General features: G+C 44.9%; 1 protein-coding gene across 1 annotated transcript in view; it reads left to right on the plus strand.

The window, feature by feature from the left end:
• The first annotated feature begins 11,805 nt into the window (after positions 1-11,805).
• EML4 (EMAP like 4) overlaps positions 11,806-13,060 on the plus strand; it is a 167,409-nt gene continuing 166,154 nt past the window's right edge. Inside the window, exon 1 of the mRNA XM_059827574.1 lies at positions 11,806-11,868. Within this exon, the coding sequence (XP_059683557.1) occupies positions 11,844-11,868 (25 nt within the window). The 5' untranslated portion in view covers positions 11,806-11,843. The remainder of the gene's footprint in view (positions 11,869-13,060) is intronic.

Genomic DNA, 13,060 nt, shown 5'->3' on the forward strand with positions numbered 1-13,060 from the left:
ATGGCAAGAAACCAAACAAAAGTCACCACAAAATCAATCCAAGTCCTAATGCAGTCTTAAAACTACTCTTTTTGATGAGGGGCTTCGCTGCTGATAGAGTTTCTCTGCTGGCCACATGCATTCCAGTGGTGATTCAAATTTTTCTGCTGAAATGAACTTAGAGGATAAACTGTACTTGCAATCATATAGCAAGTAGTAGGAATACTGAAAAGGAAACATTAATTTTCTCTTAAAAGGCATATATGGCCCTCCTTGCTTTTTTCAGATGAAATTCAGACCAAATTTGTTTAAGTAACCAGTGTAGACAATACAGGAACTGAACACAGAAAGAATGCTGAGAAAAAATAAACCACAGCCAATTCCAAATACACCAAAAGTGTTTTATTCATATTGTACATTCACATTACATTCAAACTGTGCTTATTCCATACTCTCACATTCCAGCTACAATGTGGTTTCAGTAACATTTACAGATAACAGTCTGTATTTTTTAAAAAAAGTTGCTTTATTGAAAGGAAATTAGTTCTGATGACAAATGCCACTTTTTAGCAAAAGTACCTTTATGCCTCACGTAGTTTTCCTCCATTTGTGAAATGCATATGTAGGGTAGTGTTTTGAGTTTGCTTGGTGCAATTGTCTATGCAATGGACAGATGAGCAGAGTGAGAAACTGGTACCTGCCCACCAACCCCTCTCTGGACCTTGGGAAAGGACAGTAGCCCTTGATCTGCCCTCAAGTCATTGTTTTGGCTACATACAAAGATGATTTAAACGTAGCTCTTCACTGGCTGCCTGAAGTACACCGCATGTTTTCAGCAGTATGAACCCATTAGGCACAGAAAACAAGAAAAAGATGACTAACTTGACTCTAGGTCTGTTAAAGAAAAGCTGCTCCATTCCTCCCATTATCAGGCATAATTAATAAGTTCTCCTCCATGTTTTTTTTCCCCAGTTGCTGCAGTCTTCTATTTTTCTTGCCATTTTATTCATGTTTCTTAGCTTTAGTCTACATTTTTTGCAGTCCTTAAGGTCAGTCAATCTTTTCTACTGATGTGGAACCAGCCAGAATAATTTAAAAGCCCTTCCAAACACTTGTCATCACAACCAAACTTTTACTGTTTCATTTACCTGAAACCCTTATAGTCTAAGTAGTGATATTTTCATTTGGACTACTAACTAAGGTCTACTAGCGCCTGACGGTGCTTTTTTCCTTTTCTGCTTAGCTGTTATTTTCACAGTCTCCTCATAAACCAGAGGACTGGTTGCTCATCCCAGTCTTCCATGTTGGTAACAGATTTGGGGGGACTCCATCCTTTCATCCACTCTACTGGTGTGGTGTGCCACAGCAGAATGGGGGGGAAATGGTCTTATCCAGGTACAGGTAACCCCTCTGGTACTCCCAGCTCTGAAGGATGCTGAAAGGCTGACATAGGTAGGGAGGGACATGACAAAACATTCAGTGCAGGTCTCCTGGGGTTCAGAACATTACCTGAAGCACGAAGTATAGTAGCAATCATACTGAAAAAAGAAAAAGAAGAGAAACCGATCAAGTCCCCCTTTCCTATGCTGCCACCTGTCCTCTCCCAGCAAGATTCTGGTTTGACAGTCTTTGTAGAAAGAACATTTAAATCAGATTTTGATCTCCATAAATTGTAACAGCTGGAACAGCAAAATATAAACCAGCTTACAATGGTTTTCCATATGAAGAAAAGCTGGAGATGTCTCTAAATCCTTTGATTTGGCAGAGAAAAATACTATGTATAGCCAACATAGTCTGTCTGGTGCATCTTTTATTCAGAAAGAAAACGTCATTCATTATCATGCATACTTCAACCAAAGCATGCAGAGATACAGAAGGAGAGAGGAAACCTTTAGAAGGCTTACATAGGAACAGGAAGAACACCGTAACTTTGAAGTCACTAGGAGACCATTAGAAATTTTCTTGTTTAAATCTGAAACAAAGAACGTTCAGAAAATCACTATCAGTTGTGAACTGGGACTGGAACAAGCAGTCAACCTGGCAGGGCTGTCTGAGCCCAAAACCCCTCTTATATCCCACAGTAGAAGAAAACACAGTGAAAGAATTAGCAGAGTAAAGAGAAAAAACATTTAGAAATATATTTCTCTGAAGAGGACTGGGTTGCTTGATCCGAAATGTGGTAAAGGAATCTACAGAGCATGAGACATCTGCGTAGCTAGCATACTATGTGCAGGAAGAGTAAGAAAGAACTTCAAATAAGAATGTCCATCAAAACGATGGAATTGGGGAAGTTGCTCAAAAAAAAAAAAAAAGAGACTATTTATAATGTCACAGGAATGGTTAATTTGAGACATTTTTGCTAAATTAGACTCTGTACTGTCCCAATGCACTTGCTTTCCTCAGCTATGAAGTCCTAAGGGAAACTTGCCCTTCTCACAGTTCAAGCTTTATTTCCTTAAAACATATTATACCTCTGCAGAGATGGAGCTGCGGAATTTAATGTTGATGCTCTGAACTGCCTGTGGAAATCTTACCTCCACTGGCTGCTGTTTAAAGGATGAATTCCTGAGTACCTGGATAGTAAATGAAACTTTTGTCTTTAATGCCTGCCTCACAACTTCAGCAATACTGGGTTTTGAATGACATTTTTCTTTCTCTTTTGAAAAGCATTGCCTGTGACTCCATTTATTTAGCACATGATGCTCAGGCAGAAATTTTCTCGTATCTTGTCTTCAGTCTAATACATTCTCTGCATCCAGCAGTAAACGCTGGGAGTTGTGACGCTGACACATGAAGGTTTTTGTCTGAGAAGCATGTTTTAGGAGGAGAAATGTTCCTATTCACCAATGTTATATTTAAAACAAAATAAGAATATCGAGTTTCTCTGGGCACTCACCTTTGCCTTCAGCACGATTTCTCAAGCATTACAAACCACATAAAAGGACAAAGGATACTTCAGTGCCAGGCCAGAGAGACTTGAACCAAGAAATACCTCTCCAGGATGATACTGAGATCGCATGCCTGAAAGAAAAGGGAATTTTCAACGTTTTCATATTTTCATGACCAACTAGAAGAGATGTTAGCCAAGAAAGGACTCAAAGCCTACCCACCAAGGGGAGGACGGCAAACCCCAGGTCCGGATCCACGCCGTCTCTCTTGCTGCCATCTGCTGTTTCCCTGTGGAAGCATGGAAAATTGCAAATACTGTACCATGATTTTTCCCTCTACCTATAGCATTAACCCCACCGACAATTTGGCAAAAAAAATTTGGACCGTGTGGGGAGGTATCATTCACGCCGATTCGTTCGCTCTGTGGTTCCAGAAAACAGCAAGCACAGCTCTTTCATTTGCAGAGTTACTGGGAGTAGCTGCTCTTACTGAAGATGCCGGACTCCGATCGGCTTTGCTCCTAAGAACCGGCAAGTAAACCAACCTGTGGAAAGGCTAACACTAGCTGCACACCTGAAACGTTCTGTTGGAAGTCATTTTTTATGCGTCTTTGTTTGGAAAGTGCCTGGTAAATTCTGCTCATTATCTTTAAAAGAAAAGCCTGAAGTAGTTCTTGATGCTGTTACTGGATGAGATGCTTTCTCTAAGATATGGGCCATCCTGTGACAGAGGCAGTTCAACCCTGTGACATGTTTCTCTTGACATGAGGGGGAATTGGTATTGTTGCAGGATCAGACCACATTTTTTTCAATTTTTAAATGCAATCTTATATGCAAAATTAAAGGGAAAGCTTTCATTTTCCTAATTCTTCATTTAAGAACTATAAATTACTAATTCGATCTGGAAAATGTTCCTTTACTTTTGCTGCCTATTTGGGGGGGGGTGGGGTGGTTTGACATGAATTCCCATTTGGGGCAAAGGGAAAGGTTGGTCACTTCTGCTGAAAAGCAGAGAAAGCAGATTAATAGGGGAAATAATGTATTCATTCTGGTGTATTATATACTTTCTATGAGTAAATTTTAATTGGACGACTTGCATAAATGGAATGTAAATGTGTCTACAGCACAGCATGGGTCTGGTGCTTTAAAAGCCAAAGTTCAACTCCTGATGTCATTAATCAGGAACTATAATTTGTAAATGTAGGGTAGGTAATGGAAATTAAAACAAATGTGCTTTATTAACTAATTCTTCAGGCACAGGTAAATCTATTTGAAAATGAGTTCATTCACCCCAGGTACACACTGCATGCCTAAAACAGCCTTATTATGAGTAAGTTAATAATCTACTGCCTTTGACTACAGAAAATCTAACTCCCCTGGTTACATCTCTTAGGGACCCACATCCAGGAATCATGGTGCAAGACAGGTTTGAAGCTTCACCTTCGAGTCTTTACAGATTTGGTCCAAAGAAAGATCAACTATCACCCCCATCACACTATCTGCCTAACTTAATTTGAAGGCCTTATCACAGCAGGAGATACTAAGCTGAGACGTATGTTTTGATGAGCATTAAGAAACCAAGATTAGAATTTTAATTTTCTTGATTGATAGCGATGGTCCTGGTATTATTCATTCAGCAAAGATGCAATCAGATATCTCATTAGACTTTGCAAGTGATACACCATTTCTGTAGGACCCATCCTGCAAATGCAGTAACGGTGTAAGTGTGTCTGGCAGAAGCCTCCTTCCTAGATCTACATTTTCTCATGGAGCAGTAAAGTAAATGTCTGTCACTGCAGACATGGAAGACAGCAATGCCTAAAAGCTCAGTTGTGCACTGCTGGTATACAGAGAGCAGGCTTGCCCTTAATCCGAGTTATCTCTAGATAGATATTATTGCAGGATTAATATTTTTTAATGGGAATAGGGTTTCTTTCCACTTTATTTCAGTTTAGTCTATGCTGACCTGGTTTTGGTCTTCATTGTCCAGCCTATGGTCTTACATTAACATCCTTGTTGGTGTTCTCAGCCTGTAAAGCAGAGGAAGATCACTGTGCTGCTCACTGAATTTGGGTGCTAACATTATCCCTTCTCAAAGAAAACGTCGCACACCTGCCCTGCTAGCTAATAACCAGGCAATAGGATGGTTGTCACAGCTTAAAAATGTAGAAATGGAAATGGGAAAGAATCCCAAACTCCCAGAGGGGAAAAGGCCAAACATAAGAGAGAAATTTATTGCTGAGTGTGGCATAGCTGAAAGACAATAAAAGATTCCTTAAACTGGGCAAAACAACAGGACAAAAGAAAAACAAAACCTCCTAAACCACGTCTGTTCATTTTTATTATGGGGTCGGCTGCAGACTGCCAGCCTGTTTTAAAATCAACACTTCACAGCAAGAAACTATACAGTAATGTATCACTTCTCTGCAGGCACTTCCTTCCACTGACAAATGGTTCAAGCGGAGTAATAGCTTAAACAGAATTGCACAGAGGGGTGAACAGCACCGACGAAGAAGGATCTATATGAGCGTATTTATTTACAGATACATACACATCCACACGGGCTATTGTGTGGACCAGCTTCTTATTGTGGATAATGACCTGTCTAAAATGCAGAGCTACAGGAGATGTTTTAACAGTCGAGGAAAAAAAATATAAATTCCACATGTAACGCTAATTTATTCTGTCCCCAAGGGGGATGCCCATAAGCTCGTCAGTCTAAAAATCAGCTCCTCTTCTAGCAGTTTTAACACTTCCTAGTTAGCACCCCTAGGTAACATCGCTAACCTGCCAGCTTTACCTTTTCCTAATTTATCTAAGTAAGGAGAACAGAAAAGGGATTGCTCCGGAGCTCATCATACTGCTCCCAAGTACAAGCTAAAGCACATTTTTTCCTGAGGCAGAGAATAAACTGCACCCTAATGTAAATGGCTGATACAAAGCCAATGCACCAATTTATGCCTCAACTAAATCCTTAACTTAGCACTTATGTAAGACATTAGACTTTTATAGGGCTTGGACCAAGGTATGAACTTCATGAGGAGCTCACTAATTTGAGAAAACAACTGAGTGTGCTCTTTGGTATGACAAACCAGACCACTTATCCATTGGGGAGAAATGAAGGAAGATAACACTCTATTTTTCCAGCTTTCCGGCATGTTTTTCCGATTTCCTCATTTAATATAAGCTCGATACAAACAAAGTTTCAGAATAAAATCTTTAACCTGCTTTCTAGTTAAAACACTAAGCCTTTCCCCTCATGAGAAAAAAAAATATTGTGCGCACAGGGTTTCAACTATCTCTGCTCGAATTCTGCCAATTTTCAAATGCTTAGGAATCACACTGAATCTGCTCATTCCCCACCAGGGCTGGTGAATGAATTAGCACTAGAGCTCTGCTAGTTTTCTCGTACTCGGTAGTCACATTTCTAGGAGACTGCCATTTTCTAAATACGTTAATGCAATGATGTGAAATTTAGCTTAAGCTAACAGGGTTTTGTAGGTTCTACAGTTGAACCAAACTGTGCATTTAATGAGGACCCCAGGAAATTATGCAGTTCTTGCCAAAGTTTCATTAATGGCTTGGAATTGCAATTTTGGGATAATCAATACAAAGCAGCAAACTGTAAGCTTGAATTTCAGGAAGTGGGTGCTCAGCACTTCCTCAAAATAAAACCATCTCTATTAAGTCGCTATTATGGAGGCCCTCACAAATCATTAGTATCTTTAAAAAATATGGGTTTTTTTCTGACTGTCAGTAAATTATATTTATAGCATTAAATGAAGACGTTTCTGAACATTTGGGAATGACTTTGCAAACTGTCATCAAAACCTATTTGCAATAAACTGAAAAACTAAACGTGCAGAAGTAAATCAAAGATCAAATATATAAAGCTGCAAAAGTCAACCCTGACTCTCAGAGATTTTTCCATGCTAATCAACAGTGAAGTAGTAGCATTATAAAAATAGGACTACAATCCATCCTACTACAAAAATGTCCACCTAACCAGAGTTTAGCCACTTGAAACCTTCCAGCAAACTTTGATATTTTTGTTTTGGAAGACAACTTCTGTTCCTCCACAACAATGGAGGAAGACCAGGAGATGCTTAGGTATGCCTTCATCTCAGCCCTCTAGGAATAATGTACAAAAATTGAGTGAAGCAGGTACACAGCAACATCAAAAAGACTGGCTTCTGTCCTGTATTATACCGTAGCAGCTAGGCGTCTTTATCAAAATTGATGAGGATAGACACAGCAGTTAACAAATTCAGGCACATTTTGAAAACCCTATGTCATATTTGAGTTAAACACATAATTAAAAGCTTTAATTGAAGCTCTCTAGTTTATTCAAATCCCTGGCAAGACTCCTAGTGCCTTCCAGCCCACTCAGCATTACGGGTGCTGATTCATGCCCTCGGGTAATTTAGAGGTACTAAACCTTAGGCTGCTTCTGTGGGGAGACAAAATCCCAGCCCAGAAAGGAAAACTTTGGAGACTCTGTGTTGGAGGTAAGAGGAGTACCCTCTATAAATCAGGAAGGAGTAATTTAATCTACTTCTAGGTCAGGCATAAAATTTTTTCCATTACATCAGTGACCCCTAGGAACTTCTTATAACTCAAGCCTCACTTGGGAGAATTAACAATATCCCATGCCTTATGGCAAGCTAACAAAGGTGTTCCTCATCAAAACAAGGCACCATAGAGAACCCCACATATCAGCAAAGGAACAACATCTCAAATGAGCTCGGGGAGTGATCCTACACTGATTACACCACCAGCTGCGGGGCACAGCTGGTTACAAATAGCATCACCTCTTCCCTCTTCTCAGGTCTGCAGGTGGGAGCAGGGGAGAGGCAGGACCAGATCACTGGGGCTGGGGCTCCCTGCCATGCATCCAGGCTCTTGCCACTCACCCTAAAGAGGTTCACCAGAAAAACTGCAGGAGGGAGAAGACTTCCTTCAGATGTTTCCACTTTGGTCCAGGAAACCAGATATCATTGTAAGCAACAGGAGATGAGTACTGTGGGAAGCAGAATCCTCTTTCTACTGGGTAAGATGAAGTGGCTCAAAGGTTTAGATTTCCAACTTCATGTACAAGAATCTCAGCAATTTCATTTTCAGTTGTTAATCATTTTTATGTTTCCTCAGTGGAAAAATACTTAAATATAATTTACATTCAAGCCACCAAAAAGTTATAAACAATTCCCAGGCTGAATGTTGCCAAGCTATGTCAATATAAAAAAAAAAAAACCCAACGAAACAAACAAAGGTATTCTTACAAGAAGTACTGTTCAAAAACCTGTAGTCCAAGGAAAGTGTGCCAGAGAAATGAAACAATGGGGGAAAAATAGCCTATTTCCTTCAAGGGCTGGGTAAAAATCTCTGGAATGTGTGTAGCCTCCACTGTGTATTTCAGGGTGACCTCTTTCTGTGGTTCATATTTTCCATAACTTCCTTTTAGTAAGAGGGAGACTCCACGTGTATGTCCAGGTCCTCAGCTGGTGTACGTCAGCGTTGTCCAGTGAAGTCAGCAACACCAAACTGATTTACCGCAGCTGAGGCACCAGCTCGTTGCTCACCAGCTGCTCTGAGAAGCGTAGCCCAGGCTTTGCCTACCCCAGCACCAGTCCAGCTGCCTCCTGCACCAGTGGGACTTGCAAAGGGTCGGGCTGCACTGCAGGAGGAGGGAAGGCTGCAGACAAGAATTTGGATTTCCTAAACTGTGAATCTGTCAAACTGATGTAAAATTCTTGCCCTGTGGTATCACAGTTGTCTTTCTCTATTTACCATCTATACGTGCAATAAAGCACTGGTTGTTTAGCTGATTTGAAAGTTGAGGGGAGATATTTTAAGTTTACTCCAACCCTGAATAATATAATCTTTCTTTAGCATCAAAACGTAAACTAAAAGGAGACAATCACTCAGCTTGTAAAAACTTTGTTACAACTCTCTAGTTCATGTTTTTGAATCACTGTCAACTAAGAAACAGAAGCTAAATCCCTTAAAGCAGTATCCAGCTCCTCCCTCCTCCAAGTTAGGCACTAGGTACTATACCAGAGGTAAGAAATCACCTTGTTCTTAGGTTTTGCAGCTGCAACAGTCATATTGTTTATCAATCGACAGGCTATATTGAGTAATTTGCCAGTACCTGTCTGAAACATACATAAACAAAAGTATTTTTTGCTTTAATTGTAAGTTATTCTGCTCAGCAGCCAAGTAAAACTGTTAAAGATGATATAAACATGCCCATATATGTATTTAGTGCAGGTTTTTTTGCTAAAACTCTGCTTGTATATTGTCTACACCACAATTAAGTCTGTTGTGTACACCATAAACACAGCCAATAAGTAAGTTAACACTCCAGTCAAAACACCGCCTAAATCTAGGTAGCATTCAGAAGTTGGCTTACACTGAAGAATTTAACATAAGAATTTAAAAGCTGAAGTTTGCCATATTTTAAGTTCTGCATAGTGTTTTGTTTGCTCTTCAGAAATCCCCAATTAACAAGTCACACAGAGGTAAACTTCCTTGCTTTTAAAATTCTTCAGTTTTGTTCAGTTCCTTAAGTCTGCAGTGATACAGCTTTATTTTTAAAATGTTGGAACCAAAGTTTGGGGCTTTCAACAATACTTGAGTACCATACTCATCTTGGGTTTAAGGTAAGGTTATGGAGAACTCGCTTTCTTTGCAGCTCTTTAACTTTTTATGTACTTCTGTGCAAGCTCTGCACGACCCAGATAATCAAAGATATTCATTCATGCTCCTAACCAATTTCAGTAGGAATTATTAAACATCTAGATAAGGATCCATGCTGTCATCTTCACCTCTGCGCCTCAGTTTCCAGCCTATAAACTACAGGCAATACTTCTTTACTTGCAAACCTAAGGATGCTTGCAATAACTCACTCCCTGGTGTGTCTGAAGGATGGTGCTGCTGAGAACTCAAGAAGGCATCTGAGCATGCTTTTTGTTAGTTTGGTGGTTTTTGTTTAACAAAACAGCACATCGAAGCACACAGGTCCCACCTGAAGAATTTCCATAAGGCTCTGCCTCAGGGCGATGGGGCCCTTTTCTGAAGGAAACTGTCCACAGGCTCTGAATTCCCTGGGCACTTTTCCTAGCTAGAGATTTGCCACTCCGTACTCCCAATGCTTTAAGCATCTTGAAAACCTTGCCTGAGGCAAGTAATAAATGGGGGGTGGGGAGATGGGACTGGAGCTGTAGTGCCTTGTTCTTCGTGCTTTTGTTTGTAAAATGTAGCATTTTAAAGGGAATTTTTACTGGACTGGACTGACTGCAGCGATCTTGCCATAGCTAAAAGACCATGGAAAGAGTCTATATAGAGCCATTCTACAGCAAGAGACCCCATGAGCAGGTAGGAAGTCTAATACCTGCTGGTAATTACCACCAGAACGTAGTGGCTAATGATGTATTTATAGCAGATGGATTGAAAGGCATCTCTTTTGACAAGACTCCAGGATGTAGTCTGCAGGCAGCTACACTCAAATCCATTGCTGTGGCAGCTGTTCAGTAAAATTTGCTGGAGAATCTGGTGGAGATTAGGTTTTGATGAAAAATTTCAAGGCGTTTTCCTCTAATGTGAGCTAGCATAAACCTCTCGGGTTTATTTTATATTGCGCATCAGCAAGATAACGACGCTTTTGCCTAAGCAGATGGAAGGTGCCGGAGAAACGTGCGCTGCTACCATCAGGTCTGTGCTGCTCTCCAGCACCGCGTTTCCCCCCAGTCCTGTTCAACTGCATCCACAGACTGTCATTAGAGGCCATGGCCGCAAATGCCAGGGACATGCTCACGAGGGAATTATCCATGTCTCTGTACGACCGCAGCACTAGCACTTGAGTGCGTTGAAGGAAAATTCTTGCGGCAGAACAGGATGTCGCAATGGGTACGTAGCTTTTCCTGACCGCGGAGAAAGCAATGCATCACACAACTTGATGATGTTGCTTAACGTAGGAAATGCTCTTGGCCAAGAGATGAGATGGTAGGCAGCGCGGCTGACTAGAATTTCTGGTTCTGCTTTCTATTTTCCCTTGTTGTCGAGCACATGGCTGGAAGTTACAGGAGACAGCCGGGAGTGTGGCTGGCTGGAAGTGGGGGGAGAGATCGCCTGTACCCAGCTATGAGAAACGTAAGGTTACAGAAGTGACGGTTCCTCTGGTTTAATACCCAGTGAGGAAAAGCTTCCCCAAACTGCTTTGAACCAGCGTTTTCAGATTAATCTAAGAGAATTTCTGTTTTGATTGCTGGGATCGTCATACGAACTCGCCCAGTTAACCCTCCCACAAACTGCCCGACTGTATAAACTTCGAGATGTTACTCCCAAGTGGCTTATCCCGGAGAAGGTGTGCTGGCAGAAACCGGGGCCCGGCACCGGCACCCGCCGCTGCCCCCGGCTGAAAGCTGCGGTCGGCAGCCCACCCTCTCCCCCCGCTCCTGGGAGGCCCTTTACAGCCCGCGCTCCCGGCCCAGCGGGCCAGCAGCAGCCGCCGCAGCTCTCGCGGCGGCGGGGCGCGCACAGACGCCCGCCGGGGCGCGGGGCTTCCCGGCGGCGCGGGCCGGGGCCGGGGCCAGCCCGCCCGCAGGGGAAACGGCGGCTGCCAGGGCGGGCGGAGTCGGAAGCACGACAGCACGGGGCGCTGGGGCGGTGCTGGCGGCGGCGGGAGGAGCTCGGCACTAGCTGCCGTGCTGGGGTCGCGGCGCAGGGACGGAGCCGGGCAGCGCCGCCGGCGGCCCCGCAGCAGCAGCAGCAGCAGGAGGAGGAGGAGGAGCCGCCGGAGCCGCCTCCCGCCGCCGCCGAGCACGGGGAGCCGCGGGAGCCGCTTCCCCGGGCGGCTCATGAGCGCCGGGCTGCGGCGCCGCCGCTGCCTGCCGCCGCCGCTCCGCGGGTGAATGAACCTGTCCCGGCCGGCGACAGCGGCTTCGCCTCGGGCTGCGGCACCAGCCTCCCCCACACAAAATGGACGGTTTCGCCGGGAGTTTGGGTGAGCGGCGGCGGCGGCGGGAAACGTGAGGGAGAGGGCGGGACGGGACGGGGCAAGCGTGCCGGCAGCCGCCCGCCCTGCCGCGGGGGCGCGGGGCCGGGGGCGCGCACCTGCGGCCGGCGGGGGTGCCGGCCCCGGCGGCTGGGGCTGGGGCTGGGGCTGGGCTGCGCCGCGGGGGCTGCGCGGAGCCGGGCGGGCGGGGGCTGCCCTGCGCGGCGGCGGCCGGGGCGACGCGGTGCCGGCCGGGCTGGTGCGTGCGAACACCGCCCGTGCCGCGGCGGGAGGGGAGGGGATGCCAGCGCGAAATCTGGTCAGCTTCAAACCATCTGTTGCGAGAGCTCCGGCTGCACTTGCCTCCTTTGTTCTTCCCTCGCCGTGGGCTTGCGCTTCCCCAGAGTTAGTTGCTTGCGTTTGGGCTGTTGTTTTTTCTTTTTTAAAATACTGTTACTGTTTTATTTTCTGTCCCTCCCTTTCGCTCCGGGGACGGGAGGGACCCCGGCCGGCCGGGCGCAGCGGGCCCGGCTGTGGCAGCGAGAGCCGCGGGAGCGCCCCTGCCGCGGGGCGCCCCGGGGAGCCGTGGGCCCGCTCTCCCCGCGGCCTGGCCCAGGTCGGCCCCGCGGTGCTCGCTCGCTCGCCTTAAAAGTTGCGAGCGGTGGCCGCGTCCGCGGAAATGTCAGAGGCGGCGGAGTCAGCGCCTTCCCGGCGTCCGCGCATCCGCCCGTGCGCCCGAGGAGTCCTCCTGGCTCCCCGAGCGTCAGGTTCCTCTGCCTGGAGCTGTGCTGCCATCGAAAATATTTACTGCTTGTTTATCCACATATTCCCAGAAAACTGACAGGCTGCGTTCTCTTCAGTTTTGTCAAGGCTGCGGCAAATTGCCATCAGTTTCTTTAAGGAGAAATACCTCAGCAGGGCACTTTCAGAATGATTCAGAGGACAGATTGCATGTCGTGTGATTAAAAGCGTGAACCGAAAATGTATCCAAATGTAAGAATTATATTTTCTGAACATTTTAGGGGTGACACGGGTCTGACCGTTCACTCTGCGGTGACGTTACGCGTGGTGCCTACCTGCCGCTCTCTTCCTACGCCTTCTGTTCGCTTTCGGCGCTCCTGCATCTACTGCAGGCATTTTGTGACCGAACTCGCTCCATCTTTTGTAGGAGAATGAATCCGTGCCTCTAAAAATTAGATTA

The sequence above is a fragment of the Gavia stellata genome, chromosome 2 (assembly GCF_030936135.1).
Source record: "Gavia stellata isolate bGavSte3 chromosome 2, bGavSte3.hap2, whole genome shotgun sequence".
Taxonomy (NCBI): Eukaryota; Metazoa; Chordata; class Aves; order Gaviiformes; family Gaviidae; genus Gavia; species Gavia stellata.